General features: G+C 39.9%; 1 protein-coding gene across 7 annotated transcripts in view; it reads left to right on the top strand.

Moving 5' to 3' along the window:
• The window catches only part of ABCG2 (ATP binding cassette subfamily G member 2 (JR blood group)), a 241,032-nt gene extending 214,389 nt beyond the window's left edge, over nucleotides 1–26,643 (top strand). For all 7 annotated transcript variants that reach the window (XM_073590863.1, XM_073590845.1, XM_073590880.1 and 4 more), the window contains 14 exons: nucleotides 1,499–1,558; nucleotides 1,659–1,773; nucleotides 3,074–3,226; nucleotides 3,305–3,462; nucleotides 3,775–3,926; nucleotides 6,384–6,488; nucleotides 8,912–9,159; nucleotides 13,740–13,822; nucleotides 17,134–17,223; nucleotides 18,275–18,399; nucleotides 19,656–19,810; nucleotides 19,940–20,029; nucleotides 22,496–22,587; nucleotides 25,831–26,643. In XM_073590863.1, the coding sequence (XP_073446964.1) occupies nucleotides 1,499–1,558; nucleotides 1,659–1,773; nucleotides 3,074–3,226; nucleotides 3,305–3,462; nucleotides 3,775–3,926; nucleotides 6,384–6,488; nucleotides 8,912–9,159; nucleotides 13,740–13,822; nucleotides 17,134–17,223; nucleotides 18,275–18,399; nucleotides 19,656–19,810; nucleotides 19,940–20,029; nucleotides 22,496–22,587; nucleotides 25,831–25,978 (1,774 nt within the window). In that variant the 3' untranslated portion in view covers nucleotides 25,979–26,643. The remainder of the gene's footprint in view (nucleotides 1–1,498; nucleotides 1,559–1,658; nucleotides 1,774–3,073; nucleotides 3,227–3,304; nucleotides 3,463–3,774; nucleotides 3,927–6,383; nucleotides 6,489–8,911; nucleotides 9,160–13,739; nucleotides 13,823–17,133; nucleotides 17,224–18,274; nucleotides 18,400–19,655; nucleotides 19,811–19,939; nucleotides 20,030–22,495; nucleotides 22,588–25,830) is intronic.
• Nucleotides 26,644–26,973: the final 330 nt, after the last annotated feature.

The following is a 26,973-nucleotide window of genomic DNA, read 5'->3' as shown; positions in this document are numbered from 1 at the left end:
TTTCTGATTGGTTTCCCTCTTACTAAACTTTCTCCTCTCCAATCCATCCTGAATGCAGCAACCAGGGCCATGTTTCTGTCCAGCCGCTTCACTGAAGCCTCCACCTTGTGCCAGTCATTGCACTGGTTACCCGTTCAATACATAATACAATATAAACTCGCATCTCTCATCCACATAGCCCTCCACAGTTCTGCACCACCCTATATCTCCTCCCTCATCTCGATCTATCACCCTACACATTCCTTCCATTCTGAAACTGACCTAAGACTAACATTCTCCATAATTCGAACCTTGCACCTCCAGCTCCAAGACTTCTCCCATGCTGTGCCAGTTCTCTGGAATGCACTACCCCAAATGATCCGACTTTTGCCTAGCCCCCATGTTTTTACGTGCTTTAAAAACACATCTCTTTAAAAAAGCCTATCGCCTCAACTCGCTAACCTAACTTCCCTGTTCCCTCCTTTTAAACAATATTCATAATCTGCTTCCTCCTATTCATCTGTCTCCACACCCTCAATGCACATGATAACTGCACTTGAGAATTGCACTTAAAGGCTGGAGTCACACTAACCTGCGCAAAATACAGTCAGTATTTTACATGCGTAATACGGATGACAGACCCCTAAACAGTGCTCCGTATGTCATCCGTAATCAAGGTGTGGTCGCGCATTTTGCGCATGTCAGCATCCGTATGTAATCCGTATGGCATCCGTATGGCGAGATTTTCTCGCAGGCTTGCAAAATGGACATATACTATAATGGAGCCCTATGACAGTTTTAATAAAGAAATGAAAGAATAGATATAGACACATAGAATAGATATATATATATATATATGTATTCTATGTGTGTATATCTATTCTTTCATTTCTTTATTAAAACTGTCAGTGTGAGTTTACTGTATAGCGCACTGAATTGCTGGCTTTGCTAAAAGACACCTGGTGCGTATTTCTCGCAAGTCACACGTGTGGTCCGTGTGTAATCCGTATTTTTTGCGCACCCATAGACTTGCATTGGCGTATTACGGGCGTAGTACGCTGACAATCGCAGCATGCTGCGAGTGGCACGGAGTGTAGGATACTGAGGAGAAATATACGGCTGGTGCGAGTGACCCCATAGAGAATCATTGGTCCGTGTCTAATGCGTGCTTTTTGCGCCTCTCACTCTCCCGTATTCCTCGCCAGTGTGACCCCGGCCAAACACACGGGCTAATGACCGGATCATGCAGCTTTATATGAAAATCCCTATTTCTTACAATTGCTGGCTCTGAAATAACCAGCACTTTTTTACAGGTAGAATGTAAGCCTGCGAGCAGGGCCCTTACTCCTAATATTACTGTTTAAACTGTCTTACCTTGTATTGAATTTATTGTCTGTATATGTCACCTCTTAAAAGTGCTGTGGAATATGTTGGTGCTATAGAAAATAAAATTATTATATATGTTTTAAATCTGTATATACATTTTAGTTTGACCATGTTACCCTCTTTATAATTGTAGTGGGATTATGAGACCTGGTCTTAATGCAATTTTGGGTCCTACTGGCAGTGGCAAGTCATCGTAAGTATCACATTTGCAATTGACTAGCGAAAACCAAATCCTGTTCAAACCAAATTATCTTTATATGAACTGACACGACTTGTTTATGTTCCTCATGAAGGCTTTTGGATGTTCTTGCTGCCAGGAAGGATCCTCACGGGCTTTCTGGTGAGGTGCTAATAGATGGAAAGCCACAGCCGCCAAACTTCAAATGTCTCTCTGGCTATGTTGTACAGGTATATAGTATGAAATTGGCGGTTTTTGTTTCTTCTTTACCTAATGCACTGCTTCTGCCAAAATGAAAGAAGATTTTGATATCCCTTTTCATCATTCAATATACCGTAAGAAGTCATTTAACAAACTTGACTGCATTCCCTCCTGTGCTCTAGTTCTATTCATTCCCTTCCAAAAGAGCATGTTCATTCAAATGGGTGTAGCTAAAAGGGATGCACAGATAGCAATATTACACAGTTTTGAGGGGGCCCAGAAGGTACCTTTGCCATGTATACCAGTATTAGAACTGGTAAATAGGTGCCTTGATACAAATGTTACATTAAGGGTATGTGCCCATGATCCGGAACTGGCAGCGCTTTGGATGTAGTGCAGGTTCGGTGCGTCCAAAGCGATGTCGTCTATTGAACACAGGTGAGTCAGCATGTGTTCACTGAATTGTGCGGATTAATCTCGTCCTATACATTGTATGGGCAAAATTTCTCTTGCGAAATTGGTGCGATATGGAGAGATGCCCCGCATGTCCGTCTCTGCAGGTGAGCCGCAGGTGTCTCTGGACGCATAGTGGACATGGATTTCTTAAAATCCCAACTACTATGCTGTATCGTCTGGACCCACAGCATTTACTGATCTTGGTCACATACCCTAAGACCCAAGAGCTCAAGTGGCATCTCTGCTGGAAGAAAAGGAATAGTGTTAACTCTTTTTTAAACAATACTTCTGTAGGCTAAAATGCTGCATGGTCTAGGTGCTATGAATTATTTTTCTAATATTTTACCCTGTAGGCTTGTATAGGACTTGAAAACTTAAATTATTAGTATTTATTTATATATATAGCACCATTGATTCCATGGTGCTGTACATGAGAAGGGGTTACATACGAATTACAGATATCACTTACAGCAAACAAACTAACAATGACAGACTGATACAGAGGGGAGAGGACCCTGCCCTTGTGGGCTTACATTCTACAGGATGGTGGGGAAGGAGACAGTAGGTTGGGGTTTGCGGCAGCTCCGGTGTCGATAAGGTGGTAGCTCTAGTAGTGGTGAGGAGGCAGCAGGGTCATTGCAGGCTGTAAGCTTTCTTGGAAGAGGTGGGTTTTCAGGTTCTGTCATATAAAATGTTGATAAAAAAAGCATGAAATAGTTTTTATATTGTTTAAAAAAAAAATGCTTGACTACAGTGTGTGAGAAGACTGCTTTTTGTTTCCTGTTGATAAAGAGCACAGTGTAAAATAACTGGTGTTATAGGTGATTACTATGAATTTAGTGCATCTATTGACCAATCCTATATTTCCTACAGGATGACGTTGTGATGGGGACATTGACTGTTCGAGAGAACTTGCAATTCTCGGCCGCCTTGAGACTTCCAAGATCACTGAAGCAGAAGGAGAAGGATGAGCGTATCAATCAAGTCATCAAGGAACTGGGATTGACTAAAGTGGCAGATGCCAAGGTAACAGGCTCACAGTTTGGGGATTTCTGCCTACAATGCTCAATCAATGGGAGTCCAAACCTTGGTGTTTGATTTTAGGTTGGCACCCAGTTGATTCGAGGAGTGTCTGGAGGAGAGAGAAAAAGAACCAACATTGGTATGGAGCTTATCACTGACCCAGGGGTTTTGTTTTTGGATGAACCTACTACTGGTTTGGATGCCAGCACAGCTAATGCTGTTCTTTTGCTGCTGAAAAGGTTAGGACATGTAGTCTTTTCTCCAATATAACTAGTTGTCTGTTTCCGGGGTTCTCTTAGACTTTTATCCTGGAACAACTGAATAAGACAAGTACACATACTTTTGTCTATTTATTTTCCACTGTTTGAAAAAATAATGTATGTTGGGTGTTATCTTATTCTGATTTGAGGCCCAGATGCCTGCCGGGCTGCCTATATTTCCTGTGATGTTAAACAGATCTTTCTTGCCCACTTTAATAACGGGTCTACAGAAATAACAATGTGTATTACTTAATGTAGTAATTCTGCTATGTTCATTCTTTTATAATACAGGATGTCAAGGCAAGGCAAAACCATAATCTTCTCCATACACCAGCCTCGCTACTCTATCTTCAGACTGTTTGATACCCTGACCTTGCTGGCCGGCGGTAAGATGTTGTACCATGGGCCTTCTAACTATGCACTGGATTACTTCACACAGCTAGGTAACAATGAAGACCTTTTCACTCATGTTTTATTTTACTTCCCATGTAAATAAGTCAGGGATGTGTGCTTCCTTGCCTCAGTGTTTAGTGTATCATTGCTTATATAGCACTAACTTTTTCCAGTGCATTGTACAGATATTTTCCTCCCTCATAACATTTATTGTTCCCAATGAGGCTTGTAGTCAAATTTTGCTATTTCGTACACAATTTTGTCGGTACATTCCGTGCAACAGTGCTCACCACAGAACGACCCCATAATGTATACATTTATAATAATCATAGAATCATAGAATCATAGAATCGTAGAGTTGGAAGGGACCTCCTGGGCCATCTGGTCCAACCCCCTGCTCAAAGCAGGATTCGCTAAATCATCCCAGTCAGATGTCTGTCCAGCCTCTGTTTGAAGATTTCCATTGAAGGAGAACTCACCACTTCTTGTGGCAGCCTGTTCCACTCATTGATCACTCTAACTGTCAAAAAGTTTTTTCTAATATCTAATCTGTGTCTCCTCCCATTCAGTTTCAACCCATTGCTTCTAGTCTTTCCTTGTGCAAATGAGAATAAAGTTGATCCTTCTACAATGTGACAGCCCTTTAGATATTTGTAGACAGCTATTAAGTCTCCTCTCAGTCTTCTCTTTTGCAAACTAAACATTCCCAAATCCTGCAACCTTTCCTCATAAGACAGGGTTTGCAGACCGGTCACCATTCTGGTCGCTCTTTTCTGAACTTGCTCCAGTTTGTTGATGTCTTTTTTAAAATGTGGTGCCCAAAACTGGACACAATATTCCAGATGAGGTCTGACCAAAGAGGAGTAGAGGGAAATAATGACTTCACGTGATCTAGACTGTATGCTTCTGTTAATACATCCTAGAATTGCATTTGCCTTTTTTGCTGCTGCATCACACTGTTGACTCATATTCAGTCTGTGATCTATTAGTATACCCAAGTCTTTTTCACATGTGCTGTCACTTAGCCCTATTCCTCCCATTCTATATATGCTTTTTTCATTTTTATTGCCCAGATGTAGTACTTTGCATTTCTCCCTGTTAAAAACCATTGTGTTAGTTGCTGCCCACTTCTCCAGTTTATTTAAATCTTTTTGAATCCTCTCTCTCTCTTCTCTAGTATTAGCTATCCCTCCTAGCTTTGTGTCATCAGCAAATTTAATCAGTTTACCCTCAATTCCTTCATCTAAATCGTTGATAAAGATGTTGAACAATACAGGGCCCAGGACAGAGCCCTGTGGTACCCCACTTGAGACATTCTTCCAACTGGATGTGCAGCCATTTACGACCACTCTTTGGGTCCGATCACTAAGCCAGTTATGAATCCACCTAACAGTTGCCTTGTCCATTCCATACTTAGTCATTTTTTCAATAAGGATTGTATGAGAGACTTTGTCAAATGCTTTGCTGAAGTCAAGATATACTATATCTACAGCATTTCCTTGATCCACCCAATCAGTGATACCGTCATAGAAGGAAATTAAGTTAGTCTGACATGACTTATTAGTTACAAACCCATGCTGACTCTGTTTAATCACTTCATTCTTATCCAGGTATTGACATACATGTTGTTTAATAATTTGTTCAAAGATCTTTCCTGGTATAGAAGTCAGACTCACTGGCCTATAGTTGCTTGGGTCCACCTTCTTCCCCTTTTTGAAGATAGGAACAACATTTGCTCTTCTCCAGTCTTCTGGCACTTCTCCTGTTCTCCAAGAATTTTCAAAGATTATGGAGAGGGGTTCAAAAATTTCTTCTGCTATCTCCTTCAGTACTCTGGGGTGTAATTCATCTGGACCTGGAGACTTGAATTCATTTAGGTTAGCTAAGTGTTTCCTCACTATCTTTCTGTTTATAGATATCCTGGATTCTTCTATTCCCTTAATAGGACAGTGAATAACAGTTGATGTTACATTTCCTTTCTGAGAGAAAACAGATGCAAAATAGGAATTTAAAAGTTCAGCCTTCTCAACATCCTGTCTTACCATTTCATCATTTTCATCCTGTAAAAATCCTATAGCATCTTTGACTTTTCTTTTACTTTTGACATATCCCCAAAATCCTTTATTATTGCTTTTGACATCTCTTGCAAGCCTCAATTCATTTTCAGCTTTAGCTAATCTGATTTGTGCTCTGCAGGTTCTGCAGACCGCATTATATTCTTCTTTAGATATGCCTCCCTCCTTCCATTTTATAAACATTTTTTTCTTCCTTTTTAGCATATGCTTAAGTTCTGTGTTCATCCATCCTGGCTTCCTCAAATGCTTCCTATTCTTCCCTCTTTTCGGAATTGTTAACAACTGTGCTTTGAGAATCTCATTTTTCAAGATTTCCCATCCTTCCTGGACATTTTTGTCTTTAAGGATATCCAGCCATTGGATCCCTCCAATTCTCTTTCTGAATCCCTTAAAATCCCTTAAAAATGTCATTTTTCTTTTTTTTTTGGGCAGGATATACCTGTGAAGAGCACAATAATCCTGCTGACTTCTTCCTCGATGTCATTAATGGAGACTCAACAGCTGTTGCCTTAAACAAACTAGAAGAAGTGGATCTAGGTATGTAGGATACAGAGTTTTCTCTAATATCTCAGTTGTGCAGAGGTTTCAGGGTGCAGTCAGACGGCCGTATTACTCGAGCGAGGATCGCATCACATCGCAATCCTCGGACTGGCCGTCAGCTCTCTTGACCTGAGTGTGACAGCATGTATTTCTATGCATCTATCACACTCAGGTCAGGAGAGTCGATGGCCAGTCCTCAAGCGAGTAATGCAGCCATCTGACTGCACCCTTACTAATAATTGTGTTCACCTTAATTATAACAATTTTGGGGTAGGTCTTCTCACTTTTCAGCATTGTGCTGTTCTTCTGTTATTCCTCTTAGGCCTGTTTCACACTTCCGTATTTTCCCGTCAGTCAAAATCCGCCAAGTTTTTTAAAAACAGATCCGCCAAAAAAGGGGCGGATCCGTTTTTTTCGCCCATAGACTTACATTATTGGCGGATCTTGACTGACGGTCGTCCGTCCACCCGTTTTTTTACGGATCCGCTAAGATTTTAGCGGCTCCTGGGCGGATGAGACGGACCCTGCAATGTTTTTTTGCTTTGACGGTCCGCTATTTTGAGCATTAACCCCTCTCTCTCATCTCGCTACACCTCCCGTCCGCGCGATCTCACTCCAACTACCGGAATTTCTCGATCCAACTTGCGGTCACTTTAAATTACGCCACGTCGCTTCTCCCGCGGATCCGCGGAGCGCTAACCACTGAGCCACCGTGCCGCCCGTATTGACCGGCCATATTGACAAAAACCTAGAAAAATTATGGCTCTGGGAAGGTGAGCAAAAAACGAAAACAGAAAATCCCAAGATGTTAAACATCCTTATTAGTGATGAGCGAGTATACTCGTTGCTCGGGTGGTCTCCGAGTATTTTGGCGTGCTCGGAGATTTAGTTTTCGTCGCCTTAGCTACGTGATTTGCGACTGCTAGACAGCTTGAATACATGTGTGGAATGCCTGCTTGTTAGGGAATTCCCACATGTATTCAGCCCGTCTGCAAGTCGCAAATCATGCAGATAAGACAACGAAAACTAAATCTCCGAGCACGCCAAAATACTCAGAGATCACCCGAGCATGCTCAGCGAGACCCGAGCAACGATGCTACTCACCCATCACTAATTCTTATCTCCCCTCACTCCCCCCAGGAGAAGACCCTATTGCGCTATTTTTTTTTTTCTTTCTCCTCCTAGTTTCTCCTTCAATGCATCATTTTCTGGCATATATGACTACTGGAGGTGGACACTCAGACATAGTCCGGGATCACACTTGTGACGCACGAGTCTCGCACTGCCGCCGGCACTCTGGACTGGAGTGTGCGGCTGCATGTATTTCTATGCCGGCGGCAGTGCTGGATTTTGAGGTGCGCGACTCGTGCGAGTTTCTCTCAAGTGTGATCCCGGCCATAGTCTACTGCCCTTCCAAACATAGGACACATTACATCATATGTCAGGTGCAGGAGTATGGATTGGGTTCTGGAGCCGAGACCGTTTCATATATGGCAGGTGCCAGCTATATCATAGTCAGCATCTGCCTTAAACAACAACAATCAAAACTAGCACCAGTCACTGCTGTTTAACCACCTAAATGCTGCTAACACTCTCTGACTGCATCTAAGTAGTGCTATCCTGTTTGGGCGCCAGTGACCTTCCCTGATGACATGATTGCAGCGTGCTTATGGGTTGCCATGACAGCTGGGGGCTTGCTAAAAGACCACATTGGTGCCATCTTGGTAATCATGTGAAGTCTATATACTATAAACGATCTCAGGTTCAAGTAATCAGTCGAGACTAAAAAAATGAAGTATTAAAAACATAAAGATTTGAATCACCCAATTGTCCCCAGCCAAAATTTCTTAAAACCCCCCCACATTTGGTATCGTCACCCATAAACGGTGTAAGCTCCTGACACACAAAACAAACCCTGACAATTAAAAAGTTACTGGTCTCTGAAAATGGCAACAAAAATCAATTTTCTTTTTTTCGTACAAATTTCATTTTTTTTTTTGTATCACTTAAAAAAACAAACAAACCCCCAAAGCTTTGCAAGTTTGGTATTGCTATGATTGTTCGGACCTTGATGACTATGTTTCCAGGTCATTTTTAAAACACAGTGGACAATACTGTAATAAAACAAAAAACAATGGTTCATTTGCAGGAGTTTTTCTCTCATCATTTCAGCAAAACAAATCTTTTTTCCTGTTTTTTCAGTAGATTATATGGTAAAATGAATGGCTTCTTTCAAAACTACAATTCGTCCTGCTCGCAAACGAGCTATTAGGTTTAGAAAAGGGGAGGAAAAAACAAAAGTGCAAGATGGAAAATTGGCAGTGGCAGGAAGGGGTTAAACTGGTGTAGCTATAGTGGTAGTACAGTGATATATTAATTGACCGATGAATGTAATAAATGTATGCCTTCCTGACTCTTAGGCATGGACGAGCCGAATGACGGTGGCAGTCAGACTGTGGTGGATAAACTGGCGAGTGATTTCTCTAATACCAATTATTATATGGAGACGAAAGCTGAACTGGAGAAAATGTCAAGTGGGGAAAAAGTGAAGACACATTTCTTTGCCAGACAAATCACATACAGCACTTCATTCTTCCATCAGATGAAATGGTTGTGTAAGAGGTCCATTAAAAATCTTTTGCGCAATCCCCAAGCTTCAATTGCCCAAGTAAGTGTGGAGATAGTAAAAAAACAAAAAAAACACTACCTGCTTTAGGCTTCATTCACACGTCAGTGATTCACATACGTGCTCTAGCCATGATTTCTTATCAAAATCTACGGGGCTGTTCACATGTGTGTTTTTTTTGACAGACAGTATGTCAATGAAAAATTACTGATGACACGCATTGCAGTCTGTGTGCTGCCAATTTTAAACATTGTAATGTAGAGGAAAAGTTTTCCAACTTTAACTTGTTCTTTATACGAGAAAATCGGTGATGAAGCTCTGACAGTAAGGGCAGAGAACAGACTGCCGTATTTCTCGTGAGAGAATCACATCGTAAAACTCGTACTGGCTGTCGGCTATCCTGACCTAAGCCTGACAGCTGCATAGTAATCCATCACGCTGTCATGCTCAGGTCAGAAGAGGTACCGGGCTAGTCCGTGCAGTGCGATGCGATTCTCGCACGAGTTCTACAGCTGTCTGACGCTGCCCTACATCAGACTTTTTTTGAAAGATTCAGAAAAATGACTGATGACTGATTAAAGCCTTAGGGTGCGGTCAGATGGCCATGTATATCAGAACGACATTGGTACACAGTGCATGGACTGGCTGGATGCTCTCCCTAACGGAGAGTGACACCTATATAGCAATACATGAAGCTGTCATGGTTGGGTTGGGACAGTCCGTGTTCCAATCTCTGTACGATTTATCCGGCCAGTTGACCTCGTCCTATACAGTATATAGGTAACTGGTAGCACTTACAAGGGCCATTTGAACCCTCTAGCCCCAGGGATCAGCTGTTATTGATGAGGAGGCTATGACTGGCTTTGTGAGATTAGGAGTCGATGTTAGATAGTGGCCACCGTTTTTTTTTTGTTTTTTTTTATTGTACCGCTGGATTAATGCTTTAAATGTAATTCCACTGCCCCCTGTCTCCTACTCACCTGCTGCTACCTTCATCCTTTTCCTGAGTCGCTCCAGTCGGTCTCTGGCGAAAAGTGACCTGCCAGCAGCACCTTTGTTTCATGGAGCGCAGAGGTCACTTTTCAATACATGTCTATGAGGGCCTCATTCTGACCGAATTCTGGCTCTCATAGACTTGCATTGAGCTCTTGTGATGTAACTTCTGACTTTCAGTCAGAAGTTACGGGCACAAGAGGACGCTGCGGGACCGGAGCGGTGTTGGTAAAAGGAATGCCACTGGAAGGTGAGTATAAGAACGGAAGCAGGGGGCTTACATTTAAAGCGCCACTCCAGGGCAAAAAAAGCAAACAAAAAGCACACTGGAGTGGTGCTTTAAAGATGGGGTGCCCCACTAAGAAGTCTGTATTTCCTAATTTTCTTACTCTTAAAGCAGCCTTATTCAAGTGTACAGTATACCATCTTCTCATGGACATACACTGTCACACATCACTATATTACTTACACATAATGCTGTATTAAAAAGAAATGCGTGGATCGTGTATCCTACAAAATGCTCTGAACATGATCAACCTTGTGACCCAAATTAATTATCACAAAATTGGCTTTACATTTTTTTTTCCTTTTGCCTTGTGTGCACTTCACTTGCTCTTTAATGTCCCTGACACCTCATTAGAGCTGGATTTCCAAACCTTTCTATGCGTGGTACACAGTTCATTAAAACCATTTCACCTCATCCGACTTAAATTGATTTGATATGATCCTTGTTTTCTACCACAACTAGCTTAATGGCCAAGTAATCTGTGCCCCTTGATCTTTTCGGCGGGTCTTTAGTAATACAGCCCCCTTATCCGAAGCGATTATGGCATTAGAAGCTAATGCATTTTTACAGCTTCCACTTAAACGATCAGCCTGATACCAATAATTTTAAAATATTTTATCCACCTTTTGTACTAGAGAATTGGCAGAAAAGGTCAAAGCATTTCTTATAATCTCTTAATCTCCTTACTAATTCCTCTGTATCATTGCCACTTGATCACTTATGGACAATGCTTTTCTGTCAGCCCCTTTCTCTCTTAAGAGTTTAAGCTTTTTGTAGGATTTTGCGGTATTGTTTTCAAATATTGCATTATTTCAACTTCTTAGACATTGTTACAAGCCAAAAAATGTTTCAATTTCTGAATTACATGGATGGTCATACCGTACTGTTTGCATCTACCCTTATCTTCTGGAGAACATTTATAGTGCACATTCAGACTTCTGCATTTATACAGTATGTGTACAGTATGTATGTGTGTACACACACACACACACACACACACACACAGTCACAGAAACATTTAGTTTCCTTTCAGAATTAATATTTTCTATGGGACACAAAATTACAAAATACTCCCAGATCCCACAAGCGTGGACCATTGACTGTAAACAAGATTTATTTTGCACACCTCCCTCTAAAAACTAAATATTTTTTTCATAGCAAATTCATTCAAGACAATGTTGCAAAACTGAGTACACCCCAATTAAAGTTTTAGGAGCAAACTACAGTTAAGACTACAAAATTCTAACAAGAATACAACAACAAATTTGTCTAATTATTCATTAAACTGGTGTCCAGCACACAGAAAGGTGGTATTTAACAAAGAAACCCCTTTCCATTTTATGCTATTAGCGATGGCACCACATGGAAGAGAAATGTCACAAGACCAGAGGAAAAAAATGTATTTACACAAGAAAGGTGAAGGTTAAAGACGATCAGTAAAGCTTTAGTTTATAGTCAGAATACTGGAGCAAAAGTGAGAAAAAATTTAACATGGATGAAACTGCAACCATCTCATATAAACGTCCAGGCAGATCTCAAAAGTTAACACCTAAAGAGCAACGTCTTCTGATAAGGATTGAAGAAAATTGGCATGAAAGTTCACTGCAGTTAGCTAAAGAAGTACAAAGTCAAACCGCTGTGATTGTTTCCCGTGATACAATATGGTGTACACTGCAGAGCAATGACATGCGTGGGTGTTGGTTGTCCATGAAGGAAGCCTCTCCTAAAGCCCATGTACAAATAAGCCAACCTACAATTTGCCAGGGCCTATGCCACAGAATAAGAGGGACTCAATATTCTGAAGTGATGAGATGGAAGACAAGGAGGACACCATTGTTGGAAAAAAAAAGCCTGACTGGAATTTGCCAAACTACATGTTGACAAGCCACAAAGCTTCTGGAAGAATGTCCTATGGACAGATGAGACAAAAATTTAACCTTTTGGCAAGGCGCAACAGCTCTATGTTCACAGATGGAAAAAAGAAGCATATCAAGAAAAGAACTCTGTCCCTACTGTGAAACATGGAGGAGGTTCTGTTATGTTCTGGGGCTGCTTTGCTGCAGCTGGCACAGGGGGTCTAGAATTTGTGCAGGATATAATGAAATCTCAAGACTATCAAGGGATTCTAGAGAGAAATGAGCTGCCCAGTGTCAGAAAGCTTTGGCTCAGTCGCAGGTCATGGGTTTTGCAGCTGGATAAAGACCCAAAACACACAGCTAAAAACATCCAAGAATGGCTAAGAGGAAAACATTGGACTATTCTGAAGTGGCCTTCTATGAGCCCTGACTTAAATCCTATTGAACATCTTAGGAAAGAGCAGAAACATGCTGTCTAGAAAAGGCAACCTTCAAACACGAGACAACTGGTGCAGTTTGCTCTTGAGGAGTGGGCCAAAATACCTGTCGAGAAGTGCAGATGTCTCATTGACAGTTACAGGAATCATTTGATTGCAGTGATTGCCTCAAAAGGTTGTGCAACAAAACATTAAGTTAAGGGTACCATCATTTCTGTCCAGACCTATTTCATGAGTTTTAGTTTTTTTAAAAATTTTGTGGAAGTATGGTTGAAAAGCAATGTTTGAATTTCATTTGTTCATTTTCATAGATTTTTAATTTATTATTACTTTTGTCAGATTCAAGTTATTTTTGCGACCATTGTGGGTTTTTCTGTCATTAAACGAGGGGTACCAACAATTTTTGACCACGTGTGTATGGTGAATTTTGTAGAGAATCACTGTCCATCTAACATCCAGGCTCTTAAAGAGGTCATTCTGAAGATTAGAAAAAAAGATAAATGTTGCAATATGTCACCAACTTATTTATTCCATGCTTTTAGAAGACTCTGGTGCTAAAAATCATGAAGGTCATTCAAAATGTGATTACTTTTTATATGGGGTGTATTCATTTTTTGCATCAGCTAATTTGAGTAAAACTGAAGATGTTGTAAAGAAAATGATTTTATTAACCTTAATTTCATTTGAGGGGTTACAAAAATATTCTATGAAACTCAGTCTTGTCAACATTTTAGAAATTGTTTCTTCTGTTATACATAGCAATGATAGTCTCAAGAGGCAGTGATGAAGCACATTCATTTTAGTGAGAAATGGGGCTGTCAACAGATAGAATGCCTTCACACAATTTCATGTTAAAAAAAAATATTTATTTTTCATATTTTTTTTTTTTTTTTGTAAATTGACCTTATACAGTTTCAAGTCTTGTTATGTTTGCAGTTTATGCTTTTTAATGCTATGGAGATAGCATAAGCTACATAAATAATTATATAGTTGAATGTCTCAGTTTCATGTATGTCATATTTATACTATATCTTTTACTTTCCCTCACAGGTGATGGTTAGTCTTATTCTCGCTCTCATTGTTGGTGCCATCTTTTTTGGCGTGAAAAATGATGAGAACGGAATCCAAAACAGGTCAGTGCATAAGAGCTGTAGTAAGTGGCAATATACAGAATTATCCAAAAGTTTAAGGCAGGTGTGGAAAAAATGCTGTAAAGTAACAATGATACGCTTGCACACAGTATCTGAAGGAACTCTGCAGAAAAGTTGTTCCAAACATCTCGGAGGATTAACCACAGATCGTCTGTGGATGCAGGCTTGCAAAAATCTTTGTCTCGTCATGTAATCTCAGAAAGACTTGATGTTGAGATCTGGGCTCTGTGGGAACCATATCATCACTTCCAGGATTCCTTGTTCCTCTTTATGCTTATGTCTTATCGGTGTCCAGCTTTAGAATACATTTAGAGCTAATAAGATGCCTCCGTAAAGATGGACATACATATTCGATGGCTGTCAGCCGAATAATGCTTCGGACAATGTTTGAGTCGACAGCAATTTCAGCTGGCTTTCATATGCACAGGGCTGCTCATTTGTCTGAACACTCCTGTGTTATCTATGAAAAAGCCTCTGGCTGACAAGTCTCCAGGAGAACAAATGTAAATTCCATGGAGAAATATCCATGGGGAGGAGCAAAACTGAGGGTTTTTTTTTAATTGTGTTTTTCACATTTTTAGGTTTCTATGGCCTTGTACTGTTTTTGTGCTATAAACTTCGATGTTGCTTAGTTGTGAGCATCACTATTGTATTTCTTTTCTTGGTGGTTCTCAATGTTGTCCACTTCTTGGTGCATCTTCAAAAGAGATTGAACAACATACAGTCATATGTTAAAGTTTGGGCACCCCTATTAATGTTAACCTTTTTTCTTTATAACAATTTTGTTCTTTGCAACAGTTATTTCAGTTTCATATATCTAATAACTGATGGACTCAGTTCTATTTCTGGATTCAAATGAGGTTTATTGTACTAACAGAAAATGTGCAATATGCATTTAAACAAAATTTGACCGGTGCAAAAGTATGGGCACCTCAACATAAAAGTGACATTAATATTTCGTAGATCCTCCTTTTGCAAAAATAGCAGCCTCTAGTTGCTTCCTGTAGCTATTAATGAGTTCCTAGATCCTGGATGAAGGTATTTGTGACCATTCCTGTTTACAAAACAATTCCAGTTCAGTTAAGTTTGATTGTCGCCGAGTATGGACAGCCCGCTTCAAATCATCCCACAGATGTTCAATGATATTCAGGTCTGGGGACTGGGATGGCCATTCCAGAACATTGTAATTGTTCCTCTGCATGATGAATGCCTGAGTAGATTTGGAGCGGTGTTTTGGATCATTGTCTTGCTGAAATATCCATCCCCTGCGTAACTTCAACTTCATCACTGATTCTTGCACATTATTGTCAAGAATCTGCTGATACTGAGTTGAATCCATACGACCCTCAACTTTAACAAGATTCCTGGTGCCGGCATTGGCCACATAGCCCCAAAGCATGATGGAACCTCCACCAAATTTTACTGTGGGTAGCAAGTGTTTTTCTTGGAATGCTGTGTTTTTTAGCCTCCATGCATAACGCCTTTTTGTATGACCAAACAACTCAATCTTTGTTTCATCAGTCCACAGGACCTTCTTCCAAAATGTAACTGGCTTGTCCAAATGTGCTTTTGCATACCTCAGGCGACTCTGTTTGTGGCGTGCTTGCAGAAACGGCTTCTTTCGCATCACTCTCCCATACAGCTTCTCCTTGGTCAAAGTGCGCTGTATTGTTGACCGATGCACAGTGACACCATCTGCAGCAAGATGATGCTGCAGGTCTTTGGAGGTGGTCTGTGGATTGTCCTTGACTGTTCTCACCATTCTTCTTCTCTGCCTTTCTGATATTTTTCTTGGCCTGCCACTTCTGGGCTTAACAAGAACTGTACCTGTGTTCTTCCATTTCCTTACTATGTTCCTCACAGTGGAAACTGACAGGTTAAATCTCTGAGACAACTTTTTCTATCCTTCCCCTGAAAAGCTATGTTGAATAATCTTGGTTTTCAGATCATTTGAGAGTTGTTTTGAGGAGCCCATGATGCCACTCTTCATAGGAGAATCAAATAGGAGAACTACTTACAAGTGGCCACCTTAAATACCTTTTCTCATGATTTGATACACCTGGCTATGAAGTTCAAAGCTCAATGAGGTTACAAAACCAATTTAGTGCTTCAGGAAGTCAGTAAAAAGTAGTTAGGAGTGTTCAAATCAAGAAAATGATAAGGGTGCCCATACTTTTGCACCGGTGAAATTTTGTTTAAATGCAGATTGCACATTTTCTGTTAGTACAATAAACCTCATTTGAATCCAGAAATATAACTGAGTCCATCAGTTATTAGATATATGAAACTGAAATAGCTGTTGCAAAAACCAAAATTGTTATAAAGAAAAAAGGTTAACATCAATAGGGGTGCCCAAACTTTAACATATGACTGTATCTTAAAACCCTAGTCTGCCTTGGAATCTTTGCCTTTTTGCTGTGCTTAGTCTTGGGTATGACCTCTGACAATTAATTATCTTCCACAATCTCATCTTTTATAGCAGAGTTTGGCAGTCCCTCATAAAAATTTTAAAGCTCCTACACAGCTGTTTCAGATTATGACTTTATGTCAACCTACAAATGCAAATGATGATCACTGATATAACTGGGTACTCATACACCTGACTATATTTTAAGTGTACCCTTTCACGCCACATAATGTGGGATGTTCTGAGACATTCTGCCTGTTTCAAATTAAATTGTAAATTTCAAATATGGGCATGGAGAGCCACTCTAATGCATTAACAAACAAAGCAGATCTCTCCTTTATTACTCCATAACATCACCTTATATAGGTTATTAGTATTGATGCATTGTAACAATATAATTGGCTCAACTTACCTCTAAATATGTGTTGGCATACATATATCTAATTAAAGTGACTGTTTAAACCCAGCTGATTAATTTCGGTGTGTGTCTCACTTGGGATTGATTTCTTCATCTTTCCTGTGTTTTTTCCTATGTCCGTTACACAAAGACATTCATAAGAGACCACTATCTCACAAATGCATACTTTCTCAAACTCCATCTTGGAAACGAGAAAATAATAAATGTGGAATATCCACAATAGAGTCAGGATAGATGAACATAACTCCTGCTTTCACAAACCCCCCAATAATAAGCTATTAACATGTCTTTTTGAAAGCATTACTACTTTTCAGCTTTTTCTCCACACCTGTATATATATATATATATATATATATATATATATATATATTTACTGTAAATATAATCTCAATATCACTTTCAAAATCTGCAAAGTAGGAAGATAGGAGACTTTTTAAGTTATACATGTGCTTTCTTCTTTCCTTACAGAGTTGGATCCTTGTTCTTTATAACCACAAACCAATGTTTCAGCAGCGTATCTGCCATTGAGCTTTTTATTGTGGAAAAGAAAATATTCATGTGAGTATCATCTTAGAAAGATGGCCATGGGAAGATGATGGCACTGCATTGGGTACATACTGAGGCCTCTGACTATAACGAGTTAGCTTTACATGCATTTACAAGTGACATATAAATCTATACATATAAACAGGGCAGTAAATATGAGCGAACTGATTTTTCTTTTTCAAACTTTTTATTGCTGATAAAAAAAAAGTATGGTACATAAAAGTACGGTAGGTTTAAAGGGAACCAGTCAAGCGATTCATGCTGCCCAAACCGCAGACAGCAACCAGGTAGACTATTCCATGAAACGCTTTGGTCATAGCCAGGGAGCAGACTAGTCTTGTTCCGGCCCTGGCCAGCTTTTCTCGGTGCTACTAACATTGATTAACAGGTCTCCCTATTTTACATGCTGGGATCAGTCAGCCAGGGTCAGCTCCAGACTAGTTTTGTGTCTGGCTATGGTTCCCGGTCGGATCTTCACGCTATGTTTCCTCCAAAATGTCAGAATGTTTTAAAGAGTAATACAGCTGTCAGCAATCGTGAATTATTTTCATTTATAATAAGTATGTCCATCCTCCTGGCAACTTCTTGAAAGGGATAGCTCTTTTTTTCCATGAGTATGCAATAGTTTGTTTAGTGGCAAGAAGTAGAAAGGTGAGCAGTCAAAATTGTGTATAGGTGAGGTCTGATTCTTTAATACTTTATGATGTACGTGGGCAGCCCTAGGATCATGGCATAATACGGTTGTGCAGCAGTTTTTACAATTTTTTTTTTTTTTTTTTTGTACTTGAAAATTTTATACAGGGTTCTTAGCTCGATAGTCCACTAAATACACTTACTATTGCCTAATCTTTGACTTCAAAGCCCTCTACTCTTAACTTTGAAGGGTTGTCCCCCTATTTTTATGTCCTGTTAGTGCATAGGTTTGTCCTACATGCACCAGTATAGAGCGCATGTAAAGTATGGTGGAAGCAGACACATTGAAACCATATTTGCTTAAACTTCTGCTCTGTGATCCTTAGGCACATATACCTGATAAATAACTGAATAATTTGTTTTCTTTTAGACATGAGTACATCAGTGGATACTACAGACTGTCGTCATATTTCTTCACCAAGCTGATTGCAGATTTGCTTCCCATGAGGACAATGCCAAGCATCATTTTTACATGCATTCTCTATTTCATGATTGGTAAGTGGATTGCAAAATACACTACAAAATATTTTCGATCCGTCGCCCTGAAAATAAGCTGATCAGCACTTAGCTGCCCACAGAACTACAGGATCAGATGATTAAATTCCAACAGCCCAATCCTTATGTCCCCAGACCTAATATGTATGGGAGCACTTCGTGCGGCCCCCATATACATTAGACAGTTGTCTGGGCCATAGAAAGCAGGTTCGGACAACTTTTATTTGATACTTGATTCTGTAAAATTACAGTTGATATAGGACCATCCTTGGCTGTCAAAGGAAACTGTAACAATTAGCAAAATTGGATGAGAATAAAGGCTCGCATACAAATAAGACTTAGAATCTGAAGTACATGGACGACTCCTGATTCTCTCTTGAGAGGAGATGCCAGGAGAGAGAAGGATTGGGCCATCTTAATGGAAATACAAGGAACATTTGTTTTCAGGGCAGACAAGCCGCTTCCATTGGTGTATTACAGCGGTCTTCTTTCCTATCCCAATTGAACATTCATGTGTCTGGGCAGTTGAAAGAGATAGCTGTTGGTCACACCGCTCTTGTGTGGGTACCATAGGTTGCTGTGTATTCAGTGTTCTTTTTATGCAGTACAAGTGGCTTCATTTGAAGTTCCAGATTCGGTTACCTAAGCGTAACCGCTGAATTATATTTTTTAAGAAATCAGTGAATGTAGAAAATTTGGAATTGTTAATATTGGCCAAGATAAAATAATCACAATACTAATGTATACAACAGATATGATACAATATTGAATTACAATAGACGTTAGACATCTTACTTTTTATTTCAGCAGCAGATTGCAATCCGTAATGTCTGTTCCCTAGGTGTAGTAAAACACTTACTGGTAACCATCTTCTACCGCCGCTCCAGTCCCTATCTGCCATCTTGTGTCCACATCTGTTACTGACTGAAAGTCACAGCTAACAATCGTTAGCCTTCAGTGCCAGAGGATGAGGGCCTTGTTCTAGTTCTCTTAGACTTACGTTGAGAAGTGACTTCCGGCTCGCTCCAGCAAACACTGGAGCGATCCGGCAGGTCACAACTCCTGTCATGGTGGCCCCAAGAACATCAGAAGATGGTGACCTGTGAGTATTTTGCTACACATAGGATACAGATGTTAGTGATACAACTTCAGTGCTGAAATAAAAAAAAGTACACCAGATTGGTGCTTTAAAGGAGCCGAGAAATATCAATGATAACGTTAGAGCTATAATTATGTTTTGTTTTTCTTCATTTTAGGATTCAAGCCTACAGCAGGAAATTTCTTCACCATGATGTTCACCTTGATGATGATTTCCTACACTGCTACATCCATGAGTTTAGCCATCGCCGCTGGTCAGGATGTAGTAGCTGTCGCTAATCTTCTCCTGACCATAAGCTTTGTTTTTATGATTGTGAGTATAGCACATAAATAGTAGCCTTCTGCTCTTATCCCTCTCCTGGAGAGTTTGCAGCTGCTTATTGTGTAGAAGAACATCATACTGAATTCATATAGCCATATGATGATTATGTTTGCTTTGCAGATATTTTCTGGTTTACTGGTGAACTTAACTTCCATTATGAGTTGGTTGTCATGGCTCAAGTATTTCAGCATTCCTCGATATGGCCTGACTGTAAGTCTCATGTTGAGTCATCTCCTTTATTTCTTTAGATTGCATTAGGGTTTTTTTTCCATTCTTCATTTTATTAGTCCTTGCTGTAGTTGCGTTCTCAGTGATTGGTATGCAATGTCCCGTAATGATTTATGATTTATTTTATTAATTTCTGCCATGCATGTAAGATTTGCATAGAATTGGATCCACAAATATAGCTAGAGTCCTCTGATGTTTGAGTGCCAGGTTTGGCTTTTATTCAGATTCCTAACCCAATCTAATGTTTTTCTAACAGTCTGTTAGACAGTAGCTTCTATAAATTTGGCTTGCACATAGAATAAAACTATCTGCATATTTTCAGTTACGGTACATACTCTAAGGTTGAAAGAAAACACTAATCTATTGAGTTCAACCTATACCCTAACATGTTGGTCCAGAGGAAGACAAAAGCCCCATGAGGAAGATGCTAATTGGCCATTATTAGGGGAAAAATTCCTTCCAGACTCCACATACGGTAATCAGACCAGTTCCCTGGATCAAAGTCCCATCTAGTGCTCATAACCTGTAATATTGATGTTTTTCAAGAAAGACTTCCAGTCCTCACTGCTCTTACAGTAAAAAAAATCTGTCTATGATTAAGATTAAACCTTCTATACTCTTGATGTAGAGGATGCCCCCTGGTCACCAGGCCTAGGTGTAAAAAGATCATTAGAAAGATCTCTGTACTGTCCCCTCATATACCGTATTTGTACATTGTAATAGGATATACTGTTATGACTCGGTCACCGAGGAGGATTACCGGGGAATTAGCTAAGCAACCAGGAAACCAGAAAGGTTGGTAACTGAGCGGATAGCAGACCCCTAAACCTAACAACACAACTAGCATTAGCCGTGGGACATGCCTACGATGCCCTAGACGCCTCGGCACAGCCAAAGAGTTAACTAAGCCTAAAGCAAGAAAGGGGAAAGCTAAACTGCCCCGGAGTAAAACCCCAAAGAAATAGATAGCCCCCAAACATATATTGTCGGTGAGACAAGATGAGGCACAAACGCAGGCAGAAAATAGAGTGAGCAAATGATGGGGCCCAAACTGTCTAGATAGAACAGGACAGAAAAGATACTGTCTGAAATCACACAAAAACCCTAAAAAATCCAACACGTCTAATATACAAAAACACTGAGGCCACACGACCTCTCCCCCACTAGATCAGCATTCTGGTGTGAACTGGAAGCAAAGCAAAAGATACTAATATAACTGGGAATTAGCAATACTGAACAGAATGACATAAGCTGTGACATATGAGCGGGGTCCAGCACAAATCCCAGCAGGGAATATTGCTGAACCCACACAGCAAAGCAGAAAGCAGAGAAAGGCAAAAACTATATCAAATGCAAAAGATTCCAGCAAACAAATAACTTATCTGAATGATGCAAGACCAAGGAGGGGAAAAATCACACTTCACATTGCACAGGAAGAGAAACCAAATCACCAGCAGCAACTGAAGGAAGCTTGCTCACTTAAATCCTCCCAGTCTGTAACCCCCTGACTTCCAATCATCGTCTTCAGGTGATAGATGTCTGTCAACATGACCAGCTCCACTACCCGTAGCAACCACCAGAGGGAGCCCCGACTCAGAAGTCAGATCAAGAGAGTTCTCAACAATATACCCTAAACCTTTGTTTTTCCAAACTGAATAACCTCAAATTTAATTACCTATCTTGGTATTGTACTCCAGCCATTCCCTTAATAACCTTGGTCACTCTTCTCTGCAGCCGCTCAAGTTCAGTTATATCCTTCTTATACTCTGGAATCCCAAATTTACACAGTATTGTAACATGTGGGTGTACTAGTGGCTTGTATAGGGCTGGTACATCAGTGTTCACACCAGAAAACTTGCGTAAAACACTTGAATTGTGACAAAAGTTTTGCGCAACTCCGCATTTTGCAAAAAATGTGCCATTTTCACTCCAGTTTGAAGCAGCTCCACCAAAATAGCTGGGGAGGTGATGGGGTGTGACTATACCCAGCCACAAAATTCAGTAAAAGTGTTGGCTTTTCTTCCACCAGAAATGTTACGCCTGTCCCAGGGACTGGTCGCATAAAGGATTTTCGTTGCAAACAGGTGGTAGAGGACAGTTATTAAAATTAAAGCTGGAACGTTAACACATTCACTTTAATGTTGTGCCCCGTACTCCATACTGCCATCTAAGGGTTCACCTGCTGTAATGACTTGGCTTTTCGTAATATGTGTGTGACTATATTCGGAGTAGGATTATGTCCAAGAGGTAATAATGTTATGAAGATATATCGGACTTCTGGTGACAAACTTTGGATCACTGCTGTAGCATCTAATGCTGTCTTTACACAGTAAGAATTTCTTAGTAGCAGAGCCTGAAAATTTTGGTTATGCTCTAAGGGTCACGTATTGGAGTTATGCAGCTGAGACTTTTTTATTTTGCTTATTGTTTTACTGTTTCTCATACCAGGCTCTGCAAGCAAATGAATTTCCAGGGCTGTATTTCTGCAGCAGCAAGAACGCCACAGTGGAAAATTGCAATGCAAGCAGCCCAAACCTATTGTAAGTGTCCCCATTTCTATATACGATTCAATTATCATTTTTGCCATGTTTTTATTTTATTGTATACAACTTTTAATTAACATGTGACAAAGTAGGTTAAACAGTGATAACTTGACATGAATAAAAAAGTAATTGAGCAGGGTTTATATGACTTTCACTGGTTCTGACTATATAGATTTAAAGGTTTTTTGTGACTTTGATAGTAATGACCTATGTTTTAGACAATGCTACAAATTGAATAAGTGTCCCATTTGTACTGGAGTTTGGCGTATACCTCATTGAACATGGCAGAACCCTGCTAGCCCCCATTAAGACACTACATTGAAAGCTATATGTACAGACACCATGCAACAATACATTAATTCAACTACATACGAAACATCTGGTACATGGCTCACAGTTATGATCAAGATTGCTTAAGCCCATCATCCACCAGCAACAAGGTGACCTTATCTTAGATGGAACCCTAACTGTCTAATCTCTCTTTGTGCATAACCCGGCCTCAACTATTGTGGGGAAGAGATCAAAACCAGCTTAGCCCTAATAAAAACCTGTCTGGGAAAAAAAGGGGATAAGAGTGCCTAGTGGACATATGTGAGATCAGGTCACCTTGTCGCTAATGGATGGGATTATAATGTCCTGCAACTAAGTGCCTCACATTTTTTAATTGTAGCAAAGGTAGAATTCATGTATTCGTTAATTGTAGAGTGCCACTGCACGTTGGGCACACTGAAAGCTAGTTTTTAAATTTTGGTTGGAGGTTCTCAAATTTTAATGATGGCTGATAAGCCTTTTATGGCTGCCATTAAAAGGCCTTGTTGTTCTAGAGTAACAACAACAAAAATCTGAATAAGTACTAATAAAGTAGAAAAAAGAAATAAAGAAGCTCAGCACACCAATATTGTCTGAGAGACACAGGAAAGTTGATTAATGGGTGCCAATTCCTGCTGGTGAAGCTCAGCTATTGTAGAACTGACGAAGAAAAAGGGATTTTCCGGGACTTCCATCTATAAAATTCATGTTTTTTAATAGAAATTCATTTAAAGGATGGAGGATAAAACCTTACACGTTTTTGGTGTGCACTACGCCCTTAGTCATAGGAATACAGTTGTGGCCAAAAGTATGGACAGCCCTGCAATTCTGTCAGATAATACTCAGTTTCTTCCTGAAAATGATTGCAAACACAAATTCTTTGGTATTATTATCTTCATTTAATTTGTCTTAAATGAAAAAACACAAAAGAGAATGAAGCAAAAAGCAAAACATTGATCATTTCACACAAAACTCCAAAAATGGGCCAGACAAATATATTGGCACCCTCAGCCTAATACTTGGTTGTACAACCTTTAGCCAAAATAACTGCGACCAACCGCTTCCGGTAACCATCAATGAGTTTCTTACAATGCTCTGCTGGAATTTTAGACCATTCTTCTTTGGCAAACTGCTCCAGGTCCCTGATATTTGAAGGGTGCCTTCTCCAAACTGCCATTTTTAGATCTCTCCACAGGTGTTCTATGGGATTCAGGTCTGGACTCATTGCTGGCCACCTTAGAAGTCTCCAGTGCTTTCTCTCAAACCATTTTCTAGTGCTTTTTGAAGTGTGTTTTGGGTCATTGTCCTGCTGGAAGACCCATGACCTCTGAGGGAGACCCAGCTTTCTCACACTGGGCCCTACATTATGCTGCAAAATTTGTTGGTAGTCTTCGGACTTCATATGCCATGCACACGGTCAAGCAGTCCAGTGCCAGAGGCAGCAAAGCAACCCCAAAACATCAGGGAACCTCCGCCATGTTTGACTGTAGGGACCGTGTTCTTTTCTTTGAATGCCTCTTTTTTCTCCTGTAAACTCTATGTTGATGCCTTTGCCCAAAAAGCTGTACTTTTGTCTCATCTGACAAGAGAACATTCTTCCAAAACGTTTTAGGCTTTTTCAGGTAAGTTTTGGCAAACTCCAGCCTGGCTTTTTTATGTCTCGGGGTAAGAAGTGGGGTCTTCCTGGGTCTCCTACCATACAGTCCCTTTTCATTCAGATGCCGATGGATAGTACGGGTTGACACTGTTGTACCCTCGGACTGCAGGGCAGCTTGAACTTGTTTGGATGTTAGTCGAGGTTCTTTATCCAACATCCGCACAATCTTGCGTTGAAATCTCTTGTCAATTTTTCTTTTCCGTCCACATCTAGGGAGGTTATCCACAGTGCCATGGGCTTTAAACTTCTTGATGACACTGCGCACGGTAGACACAGGAACATTCAGGTCTTTGGAGATGGACTTGTAGCCTTGAGATTGCTCATGCTTCCTCACAATTTGGTTTCTCAAGTCCTCAGACAGTTCTTTGGTCTTCTTTCTTTTCTCCATGCTCAATGTGGTACACACAAGGACACAGGACAAAGGTTGAGTCAACTTTAATCCATGTCAACTGGCTGCAAGTGTGATTTAGCTATTGCCAACACCTGTTAGGTGCCACAGGTAAGTTACAGGTGCTGTTAATTACACAAATTAGAGAAGCATCACATGATTTTTCGAACAGTGCCAATACTTTTGTCTTCCCTCTTTTTTATGTTTGGTGTGGAATTATATCCAATTTGGCTTTAGGACAATTCTTTTTGTGTTTTTTCATTTAAGACAAATTAAATGAAGATAATAATACCAATTTCAGGAAGAAACTGAGTATTATCTGACAGAATTGCAGGGGTGTCAATACTTTTGTCCACAACTGTAAGAATGACAATATAATATTGCTATGACTAAGGATGTAGCGTACGCCAGAAACGTTTTATACTCGTGATGTAAAATTACTTTCTAATAAAATGATGAATTTTATGGATGGAAGTGCCGGAAAATCCTTTTTTCTTCTTCTGTTCAATGATAAGCAAGTATGACAATCACCTGTAAAATAATATTCAAGGCTTGGTCACCCAACTAAATATTGATATGTAACCATTGTGGAATAAAGGAAGAAAGATGTTTTTTGTATTTCTTTAAAATTCTTCTTAAAAAAACAAACAAAACTAAAGTTTGTATATTTTCATGCAATAAAAGGCCAATATTGCTAAAAAAAAAAAAAAATACTGCTATTGGGTTAAAGCTGGCAAAAAAAGAAAAGCAATAGCCAAATGACCAGTACATGCAAAAAATCTTAAAAAGTATACTGGTCATAAAGCCGCAAAATATCAGTGGAAGCTGTCAATTCTCCCAAAGTAAAGTCTGCGTTTTAATTTTGTTTTCCTTGTCTTTTTTAAAGGGGCTCTGGAGAAGATCATCTTAGAAATCAAGGCATTGACTTCAGCACCTGGGGCCTGTGGCAGAACCACTTGGCATTAGCAATAATGACCGTGATATTCCTCACAATCGCCTACCTAAAGTTGAACTTCATGAAGAAGCTCACATAAACAGAACCAACAAGAACACGTTATCTAGCCACTAACCGATATGTAAATATGTTATAAACCAAATCACTAAGTGACCTCTCTATCCTAATGCATGGAACACAGTTAAGGATTAGCGGCGGAATACTGCCAGTATATGCTCAACCGTATGTTTCGGCCAACGTTTAGCTGACGATCCTGAACATAATAAGCGTGCCAAGAGAGCTGTGAATGTAACGTTATGACGCACTTGTAGGAATATCAAAGCCAGAAATGTCTTCAAAATATTGTAAATGCCTGTCGAGCCTTGCCATTAAATGGTTTACACTTCCAGGAGGAGGCGACATAATTTTGCCATGTTCTAAGTATTCTTTTACAGTAATGTAAATTAAACGCGAAAATAATTATTTATGACTAATGTTCATAACATAACTTTAATATTCTAATTTTAGTTACTTTGTTTCGGTTTTATTTTTTTATGTTTGTTTAGATGCAACTTCTCAAATTTTTTTATAACGGCTGTAAATTTGTTTATAATTCAAGTGAAACGCTATGCAGTGTTTGCACAGAAACAACCTTTTTATTAATATTTTTATTTTATTTTTTAAGATAAAATAAGCTTGTAGAGGCAGAGTTACATAAGAACTGCCTTGTGGATTTAAAAAATAAACGTGCTTTCTTTGTGCTAACTTTGTAGCTTTATTCTTCACACCTCTCTTGAGTGTTATACTCATTTGCAGGGTTGTGTGGAGTAGCCAATGCAGTGGTACACCATCCCTGCAGTTCTCCATTATTCCGTAAGCTGCCATGTGACGCTTCCATATTGACGCGTGTGGAGGAGAAATTCTATATGATGGCACATTTCACTATTTCGAAATGAATTAAATGAAATATATTGGGGCGGAGACAGCACACGATGTGAGCGGTCACACGTCTGGGAAGCTCTGTGAAGGGATCTTCTTAAAATCGGAAAAAAAGGCCACCTACCAGCCTGAGACAAATCAGGTGGGTATACTCAC

Source organism: Dendrobates tinctorius, unplaced genomic scaffold (genome assembly GCF_039654945.1).
Source record: "Dendrobates tinctorius isolate UK_male_01 unplaced genomic scaffold, ASM3965494v1 ptg000011l, whole genome shotgun sequence".
Taxonomy (NCBI): domain Eukaryota; kingdom Metazoa; phylum Chordata; class Amphibia; order Anura; family Dendrobatidae; genus Dendrobates; species Dendrobates tinctorius.
Note: the sequence above shows the minus strand (reverse complement) of the source record. Positions and strands in the feature narration are given on the sequence as shown.